Source organism: Nycticebus coucang, chromosome 17 (genome assembly GCF_027406575.1).
Source record: "Nycticebus coucang isolate mNycCou1 chromosome 17, mNycCou1.pri, whole genome shotgun sequence".
Classification (NCBI taxonomy): Eukaryota; Metazoa; Chordata; class Mammalia; order Primates; family Lorisidae; genus Nycticebus; species Nycticebus coucang.
Genome location: NC_069796.1, coordinates 86,188,888 through 86,214,341, shown reverse-complemented (window position 1 = coordinate 86,214,341; position 25,454 = coordinate 86,188,888). Strand labels below are relative to the sequence as shown.

Here is a 25,454-nt window from a genome sequence, read left to right as displayed (position 1 = left end):
AAGAAAAAGGCAAATCTTAAAAGGAACCAATGAAAAAAAATGACACTTCACACTCAGAGGAACAACTCACATAGATGACAAATCGTCAAAAGTGAGAGACAGGAGATCTCTAAACAGCCAAAGCAGGAATGATTTATTTCCATAAGATCTTCTCTGCAAGAAATGCTTTTTTTATTTTTAAATTTATTAGGAATGTCTTTGGGGTAAAGGAAAATGAAATTGGATGGAGGCCCAACTCTTAAGGAAGGAGTGAAAAACACCCAGAGGCTCAATGGATAGAAAAGGTTCACTCATGCCTATGACACATGGCTCTTCCCTGAGAACTCTGGCAAAACCAGTGACCCTTTGATGGCACATGAAAGTCACTTTGAAAGCTCTTTTCACCTGTTTATCTAGCACTGCTTGGAACCCACCCAGTGTCAGCCCCAGCACTGCCCAGCCTGATGGGGAAGGAAGGTATCTCAGGCTGGTTTTAATCTGCACTTTTAGTAGTTTTATAGGGTTTAAGAGCCTACTGTTGTATCGGTATTTCTGCGAAATGTCTGTTTACAACCTTTGCAGTGTACACCCTGATCAATACCATGACCAGGGCCTCTTGGGTAGCCTCGTTAGGAGAGGAAGGCAGAGTCTTCGACAGTACAGTCCATTTCCTTCACATAACTATTTAAGATAGTTGTTTCAGGGCGTGTAGTACTTTATTAGAGATGGCAGTACAGTACAGTAACAACAGTAACAGGAGCTTAGACGTATAGACACGCTCCCTGCACATCACGTGCTGGTCTAAATGCTTCCAATCTTGGTATTATTTCATCCTCAAAACAACTCTGAAAAGCAGATGCTACCATTATCCACACACAGATGAGAAAAGCCGAGGCTCTCAGAAGTTATGTAGTTTGCCTAAGGCTTGCAGGTGTAGCTGCAGGAACTCAAATCACAACCCAAAGCCTCTGGCGCCAGTGTGATGCTCCAGCTGTACGATTGCACACAATGCTAGCTCTCAAGTCCTTTTTCTGGCTGTTTTGTATTTATCACACTGAAGTTCTGAAGCAACTATAAAAATCAAATAAAAGTGTATTTCAAATGATTTTGGAATTCTATTTCCCTCAACGGCCTATCTGACTACAAAAATAGGTATTTGCTCTTGTGTCCTACCTCTTTGGTGAAGCCTTCTCTTACTAGAAAATGCACAGGCTGAACAAGAATAGCGATAACCAAACCTGTGTCGTTTCAATCATCTGAGAACTCTTTATAAATAGATTTATAGGCAGAGAGTACAGCAAATGATGTAAACAGACAGGTCATAGAAATACTAATACAACTGTAGGCTCTTCAACCCTACAGAGATACTCAGTGTCATTCTTAATAAGAGAAATGCAGATTAAAACTAGCCTGAGACCCTTCTTCCCCATCTGGCTGGAAAAAATTCAGAAGTTTGCTAACACATGCTACTGGCAAGCCTGGAGGAGGAAAAGGCACTCTGGAAGATTGTTGGTGGGAGGGAAGATTGGAAAACCTGCTATGAAGAGCGATTTGGCTGTATATCCATAGTATGAATGCCTTCACTAAGCAATTATAGACTAGCAAAAGTACAAAGTGATATATGCACAGGATTATTTAATATGAAATTGTCTATCCTATCCTATCAAAAGATTGAAAACAACCCAATGTCCGTTAATAGGAGAGAGATTTTAAGTATAGTCTATTTATACAATGAAATACTATGTACTAATTTTTAAAAGAGAGAGAAAGTGCTTTATTCTGTAAATTGCAAAGATCTCCAAGATACTTTGTCTTGATGAAAAAAACAAAGTGTTGAATGCTATGTCTTTTCCATGGGGAGTTGAGGGGAATGGAATTGCCATTTCTATTTATCTGCATCTGTGTGAAGAAACTCTGAGAGGAAGCATACCAAGAACGGCTGCCGTCCTACGCTGCTTGGAGACGGACAGAAAGCAATCTGATAACACCTCGTGACGCTGGCAATTCCAGTGTCAGGTACCCACATACCCGTCCCAGAGAAGTCACAACATGGGACACGGGAGAGATGGCTCACAACGCACGAGACCATGGGACACAGGAAAGATGGCTCACAGCGCATGAGACCACGGGACACGGGCGAGACAGCTCACAGCGCACGAGACCACGGGACACGGGAGAGACGGCTCACAGCGCACGAGACCACTGATGCAGGAGAGATGGCTCACAGAGCATGAGACCACGGGACACGGGAGAGACGGCTCACAGCGCACGAGACCACTGATGCAGGAGAGATGGCTCACAGAGCATGAGACCACGGGACACGGGAGAGACGGCTCACAGCGCACGAGACCACTGATGCAGGAGAGATGGCTCACAGAGCATGAGACCACGGGACATGGGAGAGATGGCTCACAACGCACGAGAGCACGGGACACGGGAGAGATGGCTCACAACGCACGGAACACGGGAGAGACGGCTCACAGTGCACAAGACCATGGGACACGGGAGAGACGGCTCACAGCGCATGAGACCACGGGACACGGGCGAGACAGCTCACAGCGCACGAGACCACGGGACACGGGAGAGACGGCTCACAGCGCACGAGACCACGGGACCACGAGACACAGGAGAGACGGCTCACAGCGCACGAGACCATGGGACACGGAAGAGACGACTCACAACGCACGAGACCACAGGACGCGGGAGAGACAGCTCACAATGCACAAGACCATGGGACGCGGGAGAGATGGCTCACAACGCACGAGACCACGGGACATGGGACAGACAGCTCACAGCGCACGAGACCACGGGACAACGGGACACAGGAGAGACGGCTCACAGCGCACGAGACCACTGACGCGGGAGAGACAGCTCACAGCGCATGAGACCACGGGACATGGGAGAGACAGCTCACAGCGCACGAGACCATGGAACCACGAGACACGGGAGAGACGGCTCACAGCACATGAGACCACGGGACACGGGAGAGACAGCTCACAGCGCACGAGACCACGGAACCATGAGACACGGGAGAGACGGCTCACAGCGCACGAGACCACTGACGCAGGAGAGATGGCTCACAGAGCATGAGACCACGGGACATGGGAGAGATGGCTCACAACGCACGAGAGCACGGGACACGGGAGAGATGGCTCACAATGCACGGAACATGGGAGAGACAGCTCACAGTGCACGAGACCACTGACGCAGGAGAGACAGCTCACAGCTCATGAGACCACGGGACACGGGAGAGACGGCTCACAGCGCACGAGACCACTGATGCAGGAGAGATGGCTCACAGAGCATGAGACCACGGGACATGGGAGAGATGGCTCACAACGCACGAGAGCACGGGACACGGGAGAGATGCCTCACAATGCACGGAACACAGGAGAGACGGCTCACAGTGCACAAGACCATGGGACACGGGAGAGACGGCTCACAGCGCTACTGCCTGGGGCAGTGAGAAGGTGTGGACGCACCTGTGGCCAGCAACAGGAGCATGGATATAAAATAGTTCTGAGTGACAACAAAACCCTGTAGGATACATTGTACCAGCAGCCATTTACATGGAAATTGTAAAACATGAAAAAATATTATTTATCATTCATGGCTGTGTACATATATAAGTGAAAGCATTTTTTAAAAAAGCACACCCAGACAGTGATAAAGACCAAATTCAGATGAAAGTTACCTTTGAGAAGGGACAGAGAATTTAATATGGGAGGCATGTTTCAATTCTATCTGTAGCATTTTAGATTTTAAAAAGATATAAAGGAAAAAGAGAGAGTGAGAGAAAAAAAAAATAGGAATCTTAGGTCCCAAATGAATCTGAATCAATGGGAACCTATATTTTTAATGTATTCATTCCTTTTTCCCAGACATTTAAAAGCATCGATATGCCTAGTCCTGCACTAAATATTATGAATAAAAACATGAATTCAACTGGGTCCTTGCCCTTAGAGTGTTTATAATCCGATGAGATATAAGACTGGTAAGGTCGGTTGCTAGAAACAAAAACATTATTTTTTACTTTAAAGAACACGGACTCACTTGTTTCACATGTTTTAAATAAACTGCAAAGAATTGGAAATCACCAAATTATTGCCAGTGATTTTTAGTCTTTAAAACATTCTAAGTAATACAGTAATACCTGAATTTTCAATGCCTTTGGATTCTTGCATAGAATAAAATGGATGCTTTGGGAAAAAAAAGTAGTATTTTTTAAATTTCCAGGTGATCTAATGACAGCATCTGGAAGAAACTAAACAAGACCAACTCAGAGCTCTGCTAGCCTAAATTAAAATTCTATAACTGATTGATTGAAACTAATTTTTTCAACTGACCATCATTTTTTTTTTGTAGAGACAGAGTCTCACCGTACCGCCCTTGGGTAGAGTGCCGTGGTGTCACACAGCTCACAGCAACCTCTAACTCTTGGGCTTACACGATTCTCTTGCCTCAGCCTCCCGAGCAGCTGGGACTACAGGTGCACGCCACAACGCCCGGCTATTTTTCTGTTGCAGTTTGGCCGGGGCTGGGTCCGAACCCGCCACCCTCGGCATATGGGGCCAGCGCCCTACTCACTGAGCCACAGGCGCCGCCCCCTGACCATTATTTTTAATCCAAGTTTCTTAGGTTCTTATACTGTCACCTGTAATGGAAATAACAGCACAGACTCTATTTAGAGCAATTCATCAATTTAAACTCCTGAGAAAAAGATAATTTACCATGTTTTATTTATTGTCGTCTAAGTAATGTCAGCAAATGCTAAAAAAAAATCTTGTAATTAATTTCCATTCATAAATGGAGTCATCGTTCTATAGTTAGCTAAGTGCCTCTGATCCATAAGCATCTGGCATCTGGTGAAACGAGATACAAGATTATTTCACTCCATCAGCATCTCACATCTTGAAAAAGTTTGTTTGTAATGAGCGTTTGTCAGCTGCACTGCCAGCTCCACACCAATGCCCAGTGGCCTTTCGGATGACTTCATACCAGACCAATGCCAGCAAGAAGGGAGCTATTCTTCAGTATACACGAGATATTATTTAACAAGCTGTAAGGAGGGAAAAGGAGGAAAGCTGAAGTTGCAGGATGGCCTTTCTTGGTTCTCCACTGAAGAACAGTAAAGCGGGATGGGTACCAAGTGAAGAAAATGAAATCATCAAGAAAGCTGCACACTGACTTCATAACTTCATTCCCTCCTTATTGAAGGGATAGTGCGGAAATCACAGATGTGAGGACTAGAAAACAGAGACAACAGCAAACTGTCAGACAGCCTGACATGACAACACTGAGAGCTGCAGCCTGAGAAATCGGACGGACTCCCAGGTCCATCACTTGCTGATCAAAGCCAGCCTCACTGCACCTGACCTCAGTCTCTTGACCGTCAAATGAAACTTCTAATGAAAGCAGGTTTCTCAGGGGCCTGAGGATTACAAGATAATGACAGTGGGAAGGTCCTCTGTAAACTTACAGGGCTCCAGTGACACTGGTAACAGAGGGGTTGATATGTAACATATTAAAGTTCTGTGTCTGCTATAAACTCAACAGTAGAAATTCCTGATCACGGGACTTCCAGGAGGCTCACCCAGAGGAAAAAAATGTTCTCCTTAATCTCCCACACAATACAGATACAAGGAGAGCCACAGCCACTCCCTGACAAACTAAACAAGACAACATCCTTGTGTTCTGAGCAGCTGACAGACACAGTGATGGCAAGCACTGTTATCATCATGTAATCCGACCTTTATAATTTCCCGGGAACAAGAGGGAAATGAGAATTTCAGTGAATACTTAATGAATACTCACACGTTATAGGAGCCACTGTTACAAAATGTTTCACCAGGTTTTCCCACCCCATCCTGGCCCTCTTTTCACAATAGGTACCAGCAGACAGTGATGGTTCAGATGGTTTAGACCAGTGGTTCTCCACCTTCCTAATGCCACGAACCTTTAATACAGTCCAAAGGGGTCACGGCCCACAGGTTGAGAACCACTGGTTTAGACCAATCATCTTGATGAAGACAATTAGGAAAGCAAGATAAAATATATTAATACAAATCTCCTTCTCAGAAGCCTAAAGAAGCTACTTGGCTCATGAGTAATTACTGGAATAAGCTGGAAATCCAAAGAGAGAGGCTGGCAGCTTGCATTGCCTCTACCACTCCAGGGGGGCAGCTGAGGGCAAGAGAGGAAGGATTGAAAGCTCGAGTCTAGGGCTCCAAAGATGGGCTCCCTGCCAAAACACCCACAATCAGGATAGAGGCCACAAGGAATAAATCTCAGAGTTAAGAACGCAATAAAACAAACGTAAGTTTACCTCCGAATGGACTGCAGGTAACCCAGTTCTGGAGCACTAACACCCCAAGCACATGGCTGAGTCAAGGAAAACAACCCCTGGCAGAGGAAAGCACCGTTCCAAGAATCACTTGATTCCCGTGGGGACAACTGAACACCCACATGAAAAAATGAAGATGGACCCCTATTTCATACTATATGCAAAAACTAAATCGAAATGGACCACAAACCGAGATTTAAGGGCTAATTCTGCAGATCTCTCAGAAGAAAATACAGGTGTAAATCTTCCAGACCTCATATTAGGCAATGGTTTCTTACATATGACACAAAAAGCAATATAAAGGAATGAACTGTGGACACCTGCTCCAAGACAGATGAACCCTGGAAACCCCAGATGCTCAGAAAGATGCCAGTCCCAACAGGCCACTCACATGAGATGCGGAAAACAGGCAAATCTGGAGACAAGAGTTAAAGTGAAACACATGGGTTTCTGATTTGCCTCCAAGTAATCAGAATATTCAGCTATGAAAGACAAAACTATTTAGCTTAATCCATCTTTCTTATGCTTAAAAAATATGAATTAAAACAAAAATAGATCTCCAGAAGGGATCTGGAATTGAAAATGGCTCAGAAACTCAGACAACCTACCTTCAGCCACTGCTCGGCCTGCTCCTTGCTCTGGACGGCGAGAACAAGTGGGTCCGTGCCTTGCTGAGTGATTTTCAACTCGTGTTTCTTCTTTTTGCTGTCTTTTGGGATGTACGTAATGTTACAGCCTTGGAGGGGCAGTTCCATCTGAGGCTGCTGGTCCTTGGAACTCTTATAGCACTGCAGTCAACACAACAAATCAATTTACATTATAGGGAAGTTCAAGCAGAATACTGGAAAACTCCAGCACAACACAAATATGAACACTGACAAGACATCCAAAGGTCTGATCGCATAGTAGAGCAACTGGGAAGCAGGTCTGCGGATAAACAAGCTTCACACACACAAAATGCTACTTCCTACTGACACTTTCCTCCAAGTGCAGGAAGATAAAATTTATTCTTTAATTTAGCAAAAGTTTACTGATCATCTAGGACGTGATTCAGCAAGAAGCAATTTTATCAGAGTACCCACCCCAGGGCTATCTGTGCATAGAAGGAGCAAGTTCTAGGAGGAGATAAAAAAAAGTACAGGTGACTGGTGGTGACCTGTGGGAAAACAGACTGGAAATATATTTATAAATAAAAGTATATAAAATATATTTATATTTTCACAAATAATACATAAAATATGTCATAAGATTTATCGCAACTACACAGATGTAACGTAGGGACAATAATTCAGACACTTTATAAACTATGTTGCGCCTATCTGCCTATCATATCTCTATCTCCTTTCTGAAAGACAGACAAATTATTTTAAAATTATAAACATCAATACAGATTATACAAAAATGTCTGCAAATGTCTGCTTTCCAGGTGACTAGAGGATCCAGAATCCATGCTGCTCCACTTACATGACTGATCCTCGCTAAAGATTTCAACTGACAAGGTTACAACTGAGGTTCGGTTCACATTGCCCTTATTAATGTCTATCTGTAAAACCTAGAAGCCAATCACCCAAAGGTTCCTCCCACCCTGTTTTGTTTGATTGTATTAGGGCCAAAAGCATTCATGGAAAGACAGTCTCAGAGGTCAGGTACCTAGGTGCTAGCTCTGTTACTAATTCAATATGGATCCCAGGAAGCTTTGTTAAGCTTTCTGAGCCCTTTTCCTCACTTCATAAAATACATTTGGCTGTGGCTGTTATTACTTTATTAAGTTATGTTGAATTATCAGTAACAATACATCTGCTGCCAAGTCCTGGCTGTTGACGTCCTGAGGCGCGTCACTTCTCATTTCATCAGCACAGCTGTCTATTCTGCAGACTGGGAAACCGAGGTGCAGCTGGCAGGTACCCTGCCCAAAGCCAGGAACCTGCACAGTGGCAGACCCAGGACTCCAACCAACTCTGCACAGGGCAAAGCCTGCGTTCTCGACTCTAAACCACTCACTGATGAAGGAATAAAGGGACACCTATTTTCAAAAATTATTTCTAGAGTCTTTTCCTGTGCTATAGCTCTGACTCCATGATGCTTGAGCTGCACAGATAAGGAATCTGTGCCCCCCATTTTTAAAAATTTAACTGATGTATGCCCTGTTTAAAAAGGAAGAAAAAAAGTCCATCAAAACTAGCCTCAAACTGTCGTGAATGTTTACCATTTACCAGATTTTTTTGCATTCTGAATAAGTGCAAAGAAAAGATAACAAGGAAACAATATAGTGGGAGGAACCAGAAAGGGATTTTTTAAATTTTAAATTGTTTATTTAAACCTTTAAAAATGGCATAATAATTGTATATATCTATGGAGTGCACAGTGATGTTTCAATATCCCTAATACAGAGTGATCAGAGCAGGGGAATTAGCACAAACATCATCTCAGACATTTGACATTGCAGAAAAGGAATTTTATAGCTTATATTTTTCCTTAAGTTAATGCTCACAATAGACACTGACAAACTACAATCTGGAGGTCCCGGCAGGCGGGGAGCCCCAGGATGTGGGTAGCATGCGGGGAGGGAGCACCCTTAAGACAACACCCTTAAGACAACGCCTTAAGGGGTGGGGGGAGGGAGACGGGCAAAGAAAGGAGCCTGCAAAGCAGCTCAGGTGGCCCAGGAGACACTCCCAGAGCTCTAGAGCCCTAAGTCCTCCTCGGAGGCCCAGGAGTCCCCTTTACACTCTGGCACGGGCTGCAGAACCCTGGTGCAGGAGATGACCTCGGGGCCCAGGGTCCCTCTTCAAGGGACACAGCCGCCTGAGTGGGTGCAGCAGCTTTCCCTGCAAGTGAGGGGCTGTGTCCTACAATCCTGAAGAGAGTCTGGGCACATCACAGTACCCACTCCAGACCACCCTGGCACAGGAGTAAGTTCTAGAAAGAGACACAAATAAGCTATTGATGGTGGATCCCTGCAGGAAGACAGACTGGGAACATGACTTTTTGTTTTCTCTTTATGGTTTCCTGTACTGTTTAAGTGAAAGCCTTTGCTTCCGTTACTGTTGGGGGTTATTTTTATGTCAATAGGGGTCATCTGAACAGTTGGATCACAGGTCTTTTCTGAAAGGAAAAAAGCTTCATAATAAAAATAACTAACAGTGATTCTCATTTTATTGAAGACAGTGCTTTCACCCACTTTTCTGTTGATTTCTTCTTAAATACTTACAACTACTCTAAATGGCAGGTGTTATCATCCTGGTTTTGAAGAACGGAAAGCTGGCAAGAGACCCAACTGAAGAAACAGTGGAGATGCGGAAGAAGGCAAATGGCAGCCAGGAGGGCCCCAAACTGTGGACCCCACACCCACAAGACTTCCCTCACTGCACTCCAGGACTTCTCTTTTAGATGGGAGTTGACTGTGTATTTTTAAAATATTTATATAATAAATCCACATCTTGCAGCCATTATGTCAGATTATAAATAAGGACCATATTAACCTTCTTTCTTCCCCCATTCTTTAAAATTCCCCATGGCATCATTTTTGGCATACTCTAAATTTAGGAGAAATTCAGGCCACACATGTGGAAAAAATATGTACTCTTACCGTTTTTAAAAACTGAACAAAAACATTAATTAAAAAACGTACAATGTCCTAAGAACTTAGTACAGTAAGATTCCCACAATTCATAGGTGAAACTGGGGTGGGGGTGGGGGGCGCGGAAGTCTCCACTAAAGAGGGATGTACAAAAACATAAATTCTGTGTTTAGTGATATAATTCTGTTTTAGTGATATTAATCTTGAACAATTATATTCCCCAAGGTTACTCTGAAGCAAAAAAAAAGGCAAAAACATACATACTCTCAAGTTCATAATTCCAATAATCACTCATGGTTTCTAAAGGAAGGAAGGAAAGAGTAGGAAGGGAGGGAAGGAGGCAGAGAGGGGAGAGGCGGGGAGGAGGGGAGGGAAGGAAAGGAGGAGGCACCCTATCCCCAAAGGCTCCTGTTCCTTCCCACAGTCCCCACTGGAGTGACACCTGTGGCAAAAGGGTCCCCGTTTTCCCCATCCCTTGCTCCTCTTCCTGTTCTGACTCTTGGATTAAAAAAAGAAGGCTTGGCCCTAAGCTTTCCAAAAGAGTTTCCTTTCCTGTACACTCCCCCTCCAAACCTCCTAAGGCCTGCCTGCCCCACGCCTATGACCTGGCTTTGAGAAATTCACTGACTCACTACAAATGAGAAAATTCATCTTGCAACTTCTGGCAAGTTAAAACATTGTGCATTTCCACTGACACAAACCACAGACACTGCCCCCAAATGGGAATGATTTTGTCCTCTGGCTGCTTCTGGAGCTGGAAAAACCAACAGCAGGAACAAGGCAACCTCGGCCCAGGCTCACTGACGGCTCCTGACGGATGCCGGCTCTCGGCTCCTCGCTGAGATCCAAGAGCTGCCCCCTCCCAGTGGCTGATGTTAACACCAACGGGGTGTAAGTTGCATCATGTTAGATCACCAGCAAAATTTACCAATTTTACAAAAGTGCAACCTATTCCTAATGGTTTACCAGGAGTTTGGTGTCCTTGACGACGCAGAGTAGCTTGGTCCACTGGCCGAAGCGCTTCTTTCGCAGCAGGAAGGCACAGATTTTGGCGTCCTTTACCAGGTCCATTGAGGCCTCCTCCGACGGCCACTGGTGCCGAGTTTTCTTCCCTTTTCCATCTTCCTCCTCTTCATCATACGATTCATAAGAGCTACTCATGGCATCCGAATCATAATCTGTTAAAAATAAACAGACCAAGGTAAAAGGCACAATGTTGAAGTTTGCCTATTGGGCTTAAGGGCACATCATTATATTTTTAATAAACGAGTAAGAGACTGATCCATTTGCTGGGTGGGTCCTCCTGACTTCACGGAGCACCAGAGCAAGTCATATCTGAGTTGTCACCAGATCCCTGCGATCCACTTGCCAGAGACCTTAACTCTCCGACCTGAGACAGGTGCTGACTGAAACAACTGATTTGGATCTTTTGAACTGAGCCAATCGCCTGAGGACTATTCAAGTGGTGCCCCAGGTATGTGGTTGTAGGAAGGTTTGATTTTCCTTTTCCAATTGTTGCCTGTGGGGGGGCGGGGTGACTTAATTGCTGGTATTTCTCCACAGCTGAGACTTCAACCTAGAGTAACTGTTTCACTAGGGTCAGCCAGAGACCAGCTGAAAACAAGACAGAGCCACTTAGCCCCACCATACCAAACAGGTCCTCAGTTTCTCAGGCCATAGCACTGTACGGGTCCTCGACAAAGCTCCAGGGGAAAAGTCAAACGGTGTAAAATAAACATGGGGCGGAATCAGTGGAAAAACTCTGGTAACATGAATAACCAGAATAGATCAACCCCCCCAAGGAAAGATATGGCAGATATAACTGAAGATCCCATTCATAAACAGCTGGCCGAGATGTCAAAAATCGAATTCAGAATTTGGATTACAAACAAGATTAATAGAATGAGGAAAATTTGGAATTAGAAATTCGAGGAGCAATTCAAAAGTCCGAATTAGAAATTCGAGGAGAAATTCAAACGTTGTCTCAAGCATTTAACGAATTTAAAGACAAAACCACCAAAGATTTTGACACACGGAAGCAAGAATTTGCAGCCCTCAAAAATCTGAAACATACAGTACAATCCCTCAGTAACAGAGTGGAGCAAGCAGAAGAAAGGATTTCTGACATTGAAGACAAAGCCTTTGAATGCTCCCAAACTCTCAAAAAGGAAGAGAAATGGAGAGCAAAAATGGATCATTCCCTCAGAGAGCTCTGGGATAATTTGAAGAAGGCTAATATTCACCTCATTGGAATCCCTGAAAGTGATGAAGTGGCCTCGCAAGACACAGAGGCCCTTCTCCATGAAATCATGAAAGAGAATTTTCCAGACATGCCTAGAGATTCTGAAATTCAGATAACAGACAGCTTCAGAACCCCAGCATGACTCAATCCCAATAAGACATCCCCCAGGCATATCATAATTAACTTCACTAAAGTTCATGAGGGAGAAAATTCTGAAAGCAGCCAGACGTAAGAAATCCACCTACAAAGGGAAGAATATTAGAATGACTGCAGATCTCTCTGCCGAAACTTTTCAAGCCAGAAGAGGGTGGTCATCGACTTTTAATCTCCTAAAGCAAAGTAACTTTCAACCCCGGATCCTGTATCCAGCTAAACTGAATTACATTTATGATGGAGAAATTAAATACTTTAATGATATTCATATGTTGAAGAAATTTGCCATAACCAACCAGCTCTTCAGGATATTCTCAGACCTATCCTCCATAATCACCAGCCCTATCCGCTACCACAAAAGTAAACTCACTCAGAAACTTTTGATCAAACTCCAACTTCCACAGTAGCGAAAGGATTAAAAACGTCCACTGGACTTTCAAAAAACTCAATACCCCAAATTTTACCAGACTTATCAATATTCTCCATTAATGTGAATGGCTTAAACTGTCCTCTAAAAAGGAGCAGGTTAGCTGACTGGATACAAAAATTCAGGCCAGATATTTGCTGCATACAAGAGTCACATTTTACCTTAAAAGACAAATATAGACTCAGGGTGAAAGGATGGTCGTCCATATTTCGGGCAAATGGTAATCAGAAAAAAGCAGGTGTTGCAATTCTATTTGCAGACACAATAGGCTTTAAACCAACAAAAGTAAGGAAGGATAAGAATGGTCACTTCATATTTGCTAAGGGTAATACTCAATATGATGAGTTTCAATTATGAATATTTATGCACCCAACCAGAATGCACCTCAATTTATAAGAGAAACTCTAACAGACATGAGCAACCTGATTTCCTCCACCTCCATAATAGTCGGAGATTTCAACACTCCTTTGGCAGTGTTGGATCGATACTCCAATAAGAAGCTGAGCAACGAAATTTTAGATTTAAACCTAATCATCCAAAATTTGGATTTAGCAGACATCTACAGAACATGTCATCCCAACAAAACTGAATACACATACTTCTCATCGGCCCACAGAACATACTCCAAAATCGATCACATCTTAGGTCACAAGTCTAACCTCAGTACATTTAAAGGAATAGAAATTATTCCTTGCATCTTCTTGGACCACCATGGAATAAAAGTTGAACTCAGTAACACCAGGAATCTGCATACTCATACAAAAACATGGAAGTTAAATAACCTTATGCTGAGTGATAGCTGGGACAGAGATGAGATTAAAAAGGAAATTGCCAAATTTTTGGAACAAAACAACAATGAAGACACGAATTATCAGAACCTCTGGGATATCGCAAAGGCAGTCCCAAGAGGCAAATTTATAGCACTGCAAGCCTTCCTCAAAAGAATGGAAAGAGAGGAAGTTAACAAACTAATGGGACATCTCAAGCAACTGGAAAAGGAAGAACATTCCAACCCCAAACCCAGTAGAAGAAAATAAATAACCAAAATTACAGTAGAATTAAATGAAATTGAAAACAAAAGACTTATACAACAGATCGATAAATCAAAAAGTTGGTTTTTTTAAAAGGTCAATAAAATAGGTAAACCTTTGGCTAATCTAACCAGGAAAAAAAGAGTAAAATCTCCAATTTCATCAATCAGAAACAACAAAGATGAAATAACAACAGACTCCTCAGAAATTCAAAAAATTCTTAATGAATATTACAAGAAACTTTATTCTCAGAAATAGGAAAATCTGAAGGAAATTGACCAATACTTAGAAGCACGTCACCTTCCAAGACTTAGCCAGAATCAAGTGGAAATGTTGAACAGGCCAATATCAAGTTCTGAAATAGCATCAACCATACAAAATCTCCCTAAAAAGAAAAGCCCAGGACCAGATGGCTTCACGTCAGAATTCTACCAAACCTTTAAAGAGGAACTAGTACCTATATTACTCAACCTGTTCCAAAATGTAGAAAAAGAAGGAAGACTACCCAACACGTTCTATGAAGCAAACATCACCCTGATCCCCAAACCAGGGAAAGACTTAACAAGAAAAGAAAATTATAGACCAATATCACTAATGAATATAGATGCAAAAATATTCAACAAGATCCTACTAAACAGAATCCAGCAACACATCAAACAAATTATACATCATGACCAAGTTGGTTTTATCCCAGGGTCTCAAGGCTGGTTCAATATACATAAATCTATAAGTACAATACATCACATAAATAAATTAAAAAACAAAGACCATATGATTCTCTCAACTGATGCAGAAAAAGCTTTTGATAATATCCAGCATCCCTTCATGATCAGAACACTCAAGAAAATTGGTATAGAAGGGACATTTCTTAAACTGATAAGAGTCCATCTACAGCAAACCCACGGCCAGTATCGTATTGAATGGAGTTAAATTGAAATCATTTCCACTCAGATCAGGAACCAGACAAGGCTGCCCATTGTCTCCAATGCTCTTTAACATTGTAATGGAAGTTTTAGCCGTCACAATTAGGGAAGAAAAAGCGATCAAGGGTATCCATATAGGGTCAGAAGAGATCAAACTTTCACTCTTCACAGATGATATGATTGTATATGTGGAAAACATCAGGGATTCTACTACAAAACACTTAGAAGTGATCAAGGAATACAGCGATGTCTCAGGTTACAAAATCAACACTCATAAATCAGTAGCCTTTATATATACCTACAATAGTCAAGCTGAAAAAACAGTTAAGGACTCCATTCCTTTCACAGTAGTGCCAAAGAAGATGAAATATCTGGGAGTAAACAAAATAAAAAATAATAAATAAACGAGTAATTCAATGCGGAAGGGACGTAAGCTCTTCAAGAGAAAAAAATAACTTTAACATGCTGGCAATAGAAACTCGATGAAAAGTTCTAAACTAAAATGACTACAAATTCTGTGCTTATGAAAACTATTTCTGGACTATTCAGTATGGATCAGACACTATGCTGCTGGCATCCGACCACCTACCGGCTGGACCAGTACTACCCTCATTCCACGGGGCCTTCTGCCACTTGGAGCTCTGTCCCACAAAGGTCCTTTGCCCTGCCATGTCCACGTCTCTATGTCAAAGCCCTTTTGAGTCTGCAGGATCCTCTCCTAACATTTAAGATGTGACAAAAGGCCGCCTCTCTCCTCTGTCCCATCCTTGCAATTGTCACAGCCCTTTGCGCCTCTCTTCTGAGTTCTCACCTCATTCCGCAGCAGACTAGTGTTTCTTGTAGCTTCCCAAACACATCACGGTCTTTCTTGTCTCAGGGTCCTTGCCCAAGCTGTTCATCCCCTCACCCTCTTGCCTTTCCTGATAAATGCTCTTAGCTTATAGGCATTAATTTACTGACACTTCCTCTGGCAAACCCTCCCTGAGTCACCAAACCTGAATGCTACAGACTAAACTGTGCCCTCCCCCACTAAATTCATGTGCTGAAACTCTAACCTCAGTGTCACTGCATTTGAAGATAGGGCTTTTAGAGGGAAGCAAGGTTAAAGGAGGTCATAAAGGGTAAGGTCTTAATCCCATAGGTAACCTTATAAGAAAAAGAAGAGAGAGCGAGAGATAGATCTTTCTCTCTCCCCCCACACAAAGACTCAGGACTCAGTCATCTACTCACACCAGAATCCCGGCTATGCCCTGAGCTTGGATTCTCAGCCTTCAGAACTGGGAGAAAATGCATTTCGTTCTTTAAGCCAGCGGCCCGTTTGTGGTACCTTGTGGCAGCCTCGGCAGATGGACAGAAATGCCCTTCCTGCATGTCTCCACCTGCCCAGCACAAAACTGATCACAGCGCACTCCCGGGCTGTGAGCCCACTGAGGAAAAGGACTGTTTTGTTGGATGTGATTTCCCCAGAAGCTAACAAAATTCCTGGCACATGGCAAGCACAAAATCGGTTGTAGAAGAAAGAACAGTCATAATAAACTTAAACTGTACCTGTAAAGCCCTTAGAAGAATGGCTGGCACACTGGACAGATTTAATAAATGCCAGTGACTGTCATTAATGTTATTATTGCTTCCAGCCATGCTGGATGACAAGCTCCTCCAGACAGTGCCTGATTCATCTTTGAATTCCTCTCAAGCCCCAGAATCATCTGGAACATATTCACTTTTCGAAACACACTTGAAGAACGAACGCCTAGAGATGAGTGAATGGCAGATAAGGGAACGATGGCTGAGGGAGGGAGGCGCTTGCACAATCTGGCCGCAGCCCAGAAGCCACAGCCATCCTGCAGAAGAGAGCTCACACTTTCCTCCCTGGAAACTGGAGCTGAGAGTGTACGCAGTAATCATGTTTGTATTAGTTTCCTTACAAAGATTCAATACTAAGGGAGGGAAGAAAGCTTAAGCTAAATTTTCAATAATGAAAAAGTCCAGACATGATTTTAAGTGAGGACTGAGGAGATGGAAGAGACCCTTGGCAACAACACTGAGAAGGAGCGGGGATGGGAAGCTGAGAGGGGACCCCACGGGATGCCAGGAGGGGCTGACTCAGGAGCTGCACAGGGAACAGATCCAGGGTCTTGGTCACAGGTCACAGGGACAGTGAATGAGGGAGAATGGCCTAGAGTCTCCTCTGTGCTGCGTCCCACAAACCTTCCACCAGGCAGGCCGGTTCCCCCCACCATCCACCCCCACACCATGTCACCATTTCACAGGGCAGCCACAGGTGGCTGTTTAAATTTTAATTTTGATTAAAGTCAAAGCAAATTAAGCACCTAGTCCCTCAGTGGCACTCATATTTCCAGTGGCTCCCTGGAAAGTGCAGGTAAAGGGGAGCCCCATGGCTGCTGGAGTTCTACTGGACGGAGGGAGAGGACTGCGAGACTCTCATCTAGGGCAACACACATTACTGCAGAGATAGGGACGAGCACGGCACAGGAAGGACACGGAGAAGATTGAAGAGAAGAGGTCACCTGGAGTTAGACCATGAAGTGAGTCGTTGCCGACCGGACAGAGCTGGACAGCCTCACACGCACACCACGGAGGCACCGCCATGAGTGCCACAAAAGCCAGGCAAGTGGCTCCCTGTGAGGGTCAGTGAGGGCTGAGCTGAGGACGGGGCGGGGCTTCCGCTGACAGTGTTCCATTCCTGACCCAGGCAGCGGTTATACCAATGTCTTGCTTTATGATAGGTCATTGAGCATATATTCGTATCTTACGCACTTACTGCTTAATACATTACGTTTTACAATAAAAGGTTTCTAAAAGTTTAGCATGGCTAAAACAGAGGGTGAATGGGGGCAAGTGATGGGACATAGAACAGAGAAGGTGGGTGGAGGCCAGACTGTGCCCGTTATGTGCAGTGCTGGGACCCGAGGTCCACTGAGGGGAGTGAGAGGAACGAGGGTCACAATCATATTCTTATTTCGGAAGGGTGGCTTGGAGGACCATAGGGCTCAGCTCATTCTCTGAAAGATCAAGTTTAGGAAATAATGAACAAATGAAGAAAAGATCTAATGAATACATTAGTTATAAATGGGAGCACTACCTTTGATTTCACTCATCCTACAAATAAGTAACGAGCACTCATTATATGCCAGGCAGCATTGTTTTGCACACAGATGTATATCCAGGTGCTGGACCAAGCTGTGAGAAGACAGAGGCCTGCCTGAAACGTATCAAGCGCCGTCACGCCCACTGTCCCACAGGCTCTCCTAGACACCAGGAACGGCGGTGCAGGTCCACAACTCTTATTCAGAGAAAATGAAGAACAATGCTCAAAGACTGAGAAATTCATCTAAGACCACAACCGCAGTGGATGACCACACTGAAGTGTGAGTCCAGGTCATTTGGCTTTAAACTAAAAAAGTGAACTATGTCCCTTGTAGCCCTGTTCATCCGTTCATCCTGTTCATTCTGCAACTATGAAAAAGACAGTAAGTTTGCTCTCTTGCCTTCTTCTCAGAGCAAACCTGACAGATTGATTTTTAGAAAAACTTAGGCCCACTTAGCAGGAAGCAAAGAACATCCAGGAATAACTATCAGCACTGACAGGATACTAGACACTGTGAGAAGCATCCCCGGCTGCTGCCCAACATAGAGAACCGAGTCTCTCGACTGAACTCGCTCAGCACTGGGCGCGGCCCCCAGAAGACGAATTGCCCTGAGCCCTAGGCCAAGGCTCCTCCTAAGAAAGACCCACAATGGGGAGGAGGCAAAGAACTCCGACGCCCTCCAATCCTGTATAAAGGGGCACAGGTATTCAGAGAGAGATGAGTGGGAGGGTTTCCACTTGAGGGCAGGCAGCAAGGAAGGGGGTTACACAGCACTGGGCCCTGGGATGCAGGCGTCTACACTTTGTGCAGAGCAAGGCGGGAGCCCAAAGCCAACAACAGAACTGTGAGGACTCTGTGTTGGAAGGATGATGCTGACTAGGAAACACCCTTTATCTTAGCCAGGACTCTTCAGAGAGATGGAATGAATAGACAGACAAGGGATTTATTAGGGGAATGGGTGAGGCTGCCTATGGAGGCAGAGAAGTCCCACAACAGGCTGTCTGCATGCCGGAGAGACTGGCACGGAGGCCGTAAGGTTCAGTCCAAGTCCATAACCTCAGAACCAGGAAGCTGATGATGCAATTCTCAATCTGAGACGAGGCCTGAAACCCCAGGGGAGGGAGGCCATGATGTGGGACAAGTCCTGGAGTCCCAAGGCTGGACAAGTGAGAGGTGGCCTGTCACTCTGCCTGTCCTCTGCTTTTGTTCCGCTCGGCTGGCTGACGGCTGGCACCATCCACACCGAGGACACTCCTCTCTGGTCCACTCAGACTCACATGTTAATCTCCTCCAGCAACACCCTCACACCCACGCCCCAAATGTTTTACTCCCCTCTGGGTATTCCTCGATGTAACCAAGTCAACACCCAAAACTAACCATCACACTCTCCGCACCAGAAACTAGTTCCGAGGGCAGAAATTGTTATCGTAGTGCAGTTCTGACAGAATTAAAGAAAGTGCCAATAAACTATTACTTTTAAATATAAAATGCTCATTCCGGGGGGGGGGGGGGAAGGAACTGCATAAAAGCAACAGCAACACTGCATGCATCGTGAGCCCGGGCTGGGAGCCAGAATCCCGCCTCGATAAGGTGGCTGTGCTATCACGGCCTTCCAGAGGACCACGCTTTCTCTCCACTCGAATTACATGAGAGCTTATCTTTCAGAGCCATACGTGCGACAGACAAAGAATGAGGGCTGAGTGGGCGTAGGTGCCCTGTCCATGACATGTCCTCACAAGGAAGCCGGAGGCCAAAAGGACCCTGCTGTGTCCTTTTGCCATATTGGCTGTGATAAGGCAAAGGCCTCCCTGTTGGTTTCTGACCTCACTTTTCAGAGATGGGTGAACGCTGAGCAGAGATGGCTCCTGGGGCAAGCAGCTGTGTCATTCCTTCCCTTGCATTTCAAGAGTTCTGAGCACAAAGCTCAGCACAGTTTGGGGCATGTCACAACAAAAACTGAACAAAGTAAGGAGTCAGGAGAGCTCAGCCATCCATATGTTCAGCAGGTGTCTGCAGAGCTCTTCTCACATGCCAGATGCCAACAGCCACACCTCATACCCTCTCTGGCTCTACAGTCTAGGGGGGAAGAAGGGGGTGACACAGGGAAGAATCACAGTGAATGGGAAGATGTCCAAATGAAAGACATTGTGAAATGCAGGCAAGTTCTGGAGATGTCCCTCTGGGTTTCAACACTGACTCATAACAACAATGGTGCTCTAACCTGCAGCTAGTGACTCAGGTTCACAGAGGGCTTTCCCCGCCCTCCCCGCTACCAACTCACCTGCTCCACCACGCTCTGCAGAAGAAGGCAGGCAAGGATCTGGAAGAGAGCGGCTGGTTGCTGAGCGAGGGGGTGGGGGGAGGGATTGGTGGGTGGGATGGGGGAGCTACAAAGCCTTATGAGCCAATGAGGACTTTGGCTTTCACATTTGAGGGGGATCAAAAGCCACTGGGCGGGTCCGAGTAAATAAGAGATCTGATTTACATTTTCAAACAGCCTGTCTAAGCTCTGATTCTCACTCTAGAGGAATACAGTAAATCACTCAATCTCCTTGAGACACAGTGTCTTGAAGTTAATCTTGTCTCTCTCAGAGTTGCTGTGAAGGTCCAGTGAAGGGACAGTGACACCCCTTGTGAGCCTGAGAACAGCAGAAGCAGGTGTGAAGCACCAGTCACCTTGTGCCCCAATACCAGGGCCTGGAGGAGTTTAATGACCTCCAGACGCCAGCTATATCACCCGGTGTTTTTCATTTAGACACAAGCACATCCCCATCAAACCAGAAATGACATTTCAACCAACCCCTGGAGGAGGAAGAGGGACGACAACAAGAAGACAGGATACTAGAATGCTGGAAACAAAAATGAAGTCTAGATCTGAAAGGAAGCAAACCAGTAAGACCCATCGCGAGTTGGCCTGAACTCCGCTTCCCCTCCCTGTGTGGTCTGGGTGAGGTCCACCACCAGACAGCGTGTGAGGCCTGGGAGGAAGGAGCAAGCAGCAGGCCTTCTCCCTGGGGCCACCGAGCTGGTGTGAAGCAGCAACTGGACTTGGAGCCCCAGCTGCTGTAGGAGCTCCCCATCTCGCACCTTGGAGCCCTGGGACAGGAACACACAGAACTCCACAGGCAAAAGCACCTGTGTCATGGAGTTGGAGGAAGTCAGATACAGATGTGTTGCAGTTTGTCCTCAGGGACTTCAGTTTCTCCTTCATCTTCCCCTCTGGAGGTCAGCTTTTCTCCCAGATTGCCAGACCCACCAGACATGCAGGCAACGGCCATCCATAGACTTCAGCAGCTCTCAGAATTGTGCGAGGGCTAATTCCAAGAATAAGACTTCCATTCCATATCATGGTAGTCCTGCTTCTCTAAGCAAACCCTAACTGTTCCGGAAATTGGCAATGAAAGCCTCTGGCAGGCTCGTCCCGGTGAAACTCAGGGCAGGCCTTTGAGATCTGGGGGCACAGCCCCTCTTGTCCTCTGAAGACAACTTTTGCTTTTAGGAAACTGCTTTCTGCTGCCGATGCCCTGGCAGAGACTGGATGCCTTGCACAGGACACCAAGTTCAGGTGAACTCAAGCTGTCCCCCGGGAGCACTTGACCATCAAGTCAAAGCAGTCTGTGTGACCGCAGGCTGTCCGAGTCCCTGGCCCCTGTTCCTGCCACACTGTCCTATCACTCAACATCAATGCACAAGCATGGCCTAATGGTTTGGTTGACAGTCAAGACTTGATAGGAACATGATTAAAATACTCACAGCAAACAACTGGTCTGCAGAAGACCTGTGAGCAGACCTCTCAAACAGGCACATGATGTGAATATCCCTGTACCAGGAGAAAGCTTAGCAAAGAGCAACTGCAGCAGAAGAGGGTCTCAGCACTCAGGTGAACGACACGACCCCTGCACGCACATGACTGGGTCTATATGCCCTGACCTCTTGTCCAGATGTGCTCATGCACAGGTGGCTGTGGTGGCAGGTCCCATGCTCAGCAGCATGGACCTCCGCTCATGAAGACTCGCCTGCCTCCAGGCACTTCTGAGCACCCCACCTGCAACACGAGTGACTGACCCTGACTCCCAGGCCCCGGCCCAGGGCCCCTCACCCCACTCCTTGGGATATCAGTGCACCACCTGGCAGCAGATAGTCATCACCAGTCTGCTCCATCATGAGATCATAGAAGTAAACCTGCCCTCTGGGTCCACGGTGCTCCTGCCCAGAGCACAGCCTTACAGAAGCCCTGGTCACCATCACGATGCCACACAGCACTGCCTCTGACCAAGGAACACATTTCACAACAAATGAAGCACAAGGAGGATTTATGCTCAGGAAATTCACTGCTCTTGCCACATTCCTCACAATCCTGAAGGAGGTGACCCAGCAGGCTGGTATAATAGTTTTCTGAATATCCAGCTATATGCTAGCCAACTAGTTCCAGCTTGTGAGTAATATCCTCTAGACCAGCGGTTCTCAACCTGTGGGGGTCGAACAACCCTTTCACAGGGGTCGCCTATTATCAGATATTTACATTACGATTCATAAAGTAGCAAAAATCACAGTTATTGAAGTAGCAACAAAAATAATTTTATAGTTGGGGGTCAGCACAACATAAAGAACTGTATTAAAGGGTTGTGGCATTAGGAAGGTCGAGAAGCACTGCTCTAGACTATCTCCAAGAAATGCAGTTGGACTTGGTGGGCCAGCTTCTGCCACTGCCAGGATTCACAAGTCTGGGCATCAAAGGCTGAGTGCTCAGGGCTCCTCTCACTACTGCCCCTGATGATCCATCAACAAAAATCTTTAATTCCCTCCCTAAAATGTTGGACTCTGCTGGGCTAAAGCAGGATACAGTGATGGTTAAGCTATAAGTGGAAACTGCCACCAGGCCAAGGTGGCTCCTTGTGTCAGAATACCAACAGGCAAAGAAAGCAGTTACTGCGCTGGCTGGGAGGACTGATCCTACCTAAGAAGAAGTGGGTCCCACATACCAGGGACAGAAGAAAAATCTGGAACCTAGAAGGTCCTCCCATCCCCCTCTGATTAACGTTGATGAAAAATTACAACCACCTAATCACTACAGGAGGTCCTGCTCATGGCTCAGACTTTTCAGAAAAGGAAGGTGGGTCACCCCCCAATAAGAAACCATGATCAGGACAAGAGGCAAGATAGCTGATTGAAGCCAGCTTTCAGCAGAGGCTCCCATCTAGAGGCAGAAATAATGGCCAGAACCAATCCAAAAAAGTGGAAGATCGGGAGCTGCGCTGAGAGAGAGGATTGATAAGTTCCCATCACCCCTGCTGAGGCAAGCAGGGACTCCAAGGAAACAAATTTCAGGTACAAAACCCATCCCAAAGAAGACAGGAATCCTTCCCCTCCCCACCCCCTCAGGAGAGTGGCTTGAGGCAGCAGTGAATAGAGGACCTTTTGTTTCACCAAAGGGGAGAGAACGACTGAGGGCCAGGACTCCTCCCACAGAGAGATACCGCTGCAAGCCCAGGCAGTCTCTTGCCTGGGCCAAAAGTTGAACTAATATTCTCCCTACCATCCTGACCTCCCAATCCACCCCTCCCCCCCTCTCCTGGAGATCTGGAAGACTACCCCCTGCAGAATCTGGAGTGTCTGACAGATATTTGCTAGGACAGGGCATCTCATGGGCTGTGGGGCAGTTGTGCTGAAACTATAACTTTAATAGAGGTGGGTAGTGACAAGGGGAGAGAGACTTGCCCCATGTTGGAAAGAGCATAGTGTGGGACCTGCACCACTGACCACTGGGGACTGCGGCAGCAACCGTCAGCATCCCACCAGCTTCTGCTACCCACGGCCAGCAGCCCGTGGCTCTGCCCTCTGGCTCCCCACCCAGCTCCTGCGACCCATGTCCTATGGACAGTGGCAACACCCTCCAGCTCCCCACCTGACACCTGAGACCTGCGCACAGCAGTACCCCAGACCCACGGCACCCCACACACACCCCAACAGTGGCAGCACTACCCTTGACAGTGGTGTTGGCTCCACGGTCCCACCCACTGGGTTCAAATTTCAGAAAGACACTTCCCCAATTCTGTGGAACGTGGAGGGAACCTGACCTGACCTTCAGAGGTTCCAGAGTGGAGTGTGGCCAAGGCAGAGGCGTGGTCTCTGAGGGACAGAACCATACTCCTCTACAGTAACCCCCGGCTGGGTACAGACGCAGGTGGAACACTCCCCAGTTTCCAATGATCACTGGAGGGAATCAGGTCTGAGCTAGTCCTACCTACAAGTCACACAGTGAGACGGACTGGTCAGGAAGGCATTGTCTCCTCTTTGACTTAGGTGCAAATCCCTGGTGTACCTGAGTATTAGAGAGAGCTGGGCTGCAGCCCTGTGGGGTAACCAGTGACTGGGGGTGAGGGTGATGCACCCCCCTGGAATAATTCTTTTGCTGGGTGGGCCTTTCTGACTCCATGGACCACTGGAGCAAGTCACATGTGAGCTGCCAGTGGACCCCTGCTGTCCAGTTGCTGGAGACCTTTTGAACTCTCCCACTTGATCTGTGTTTGTGCTCACCAGGACAACTGGTTTGGAACTCTTGATCTGGGACGATCACTCGGGGCTCTCCAAGGTTATATACTGGTTGTGTTCTAGAGGGAGGATCTGATTCTCCTCTCCTAGTTATTGCCAGTGGGGGGCAAGGTGTCTTGTATTTCTCCACAGCTGAAATTTCAACCCAAAGTCACTGATCCACTATGATTGGTCAGAGTCTAGCTAAATACAAGACAGACCTGCCTAGCTCCATCATACCAGGTGGGGCCCCACAGTCTCAGGCTGTAGTACTGAATGGGACCTTGGTAAAGCCATAGGGGAAGAGCCACAGTCACCAGTCCCAGAACACTGGTAAAAGGCTGATTAATTACACCTCCAGGAGCCCTCATTTAACTCCACCTTACAAGCCTCTCTAAACAAATGGTGAAAAATAACTATGGGGCGGAATCAGTGGAAAAACTTGGGCAACATGAATAACCAGAGTAGATCAACTCCTCCAAGGTACGACAAAGGAGATGCAACAGAAGAGCCTAATCATAAACAATGGCTGAGATGTCAGAAATTTAATTCAGAATTTGGATAGCAAATAAGATTAACAGAATTGAGGTAAAATTGGAATTAGAAGTTCAAGGAGCAATTCAAAAGCTGGCTCAAGAATTCAATGAATTCAAAGACAAAATCACCAAAAATTTAGACAAACTGAAGCAAGAATTTGCATCCCTCAAAGACCTGAGAAATACAGTAGATGGAGCATGCAGAAGAAAGGATCTTTGACATTGAAGACAAAGCTTTTGAATGCTCCCAAAGAAATGGAGAGCAAAGACAGATAATTCCCTGATAGAGTTGTGGAACCACCCCAAAAAGCAAACATTCGCCTTATTGGAATTCCTGGAGGTGATGAGAATGATCTGAAAGGCACAGATACTCTACTCCAAGAGATTTTAGGGGAAAACTTTCCAAACATGATAAGAGATCCTAAAAGTCAGATAGCAGACAGTTTCAGAACCCTAGCATGACTCAATCCAAATAAAGCATCCCTTAGACACACTGTAATTAACTTTGCGAAAGTTACTACAAAAGAGAAAATCCTGCAAGCAGCTAGGTGTAAGAAAATCATAACCTACAATGGGAAGAAAATTAGAATGACTGCAGA

The 25,454-nt window shown here is 45.8% G+C and overlaps 1 protein-coding gene across 2 annotated transcripts in view; it reads right to left on the bottom strand.

Moving 5' to 3' along the window:
* AFAP1 (actin filament associated protein 1) overlaps positions 1–25,454 on the bottom strand; it is a 205,069-nt gene that overhangs the window by 74,237 nt on the left and 105,378 nt on the right. For both annotated transcript variants that reach the window (XM_053566739.1, XM_053566740.1), the window contains exons 7-8: positions 10,869–11,080; positions 6,931–7,110 (exon numbers count right to left, since the gene is read on the bottom strand). In XM_053566739.1, the coding sequence (XP_053422714.1) occupies positions 6,931–7,110; positions 10,869–11,080 (392 nt within the window). The remainder of the gene's footprint in view (positions 1–6,930; positions 7,111–10,868; positions 11,081–25,454) is intronic.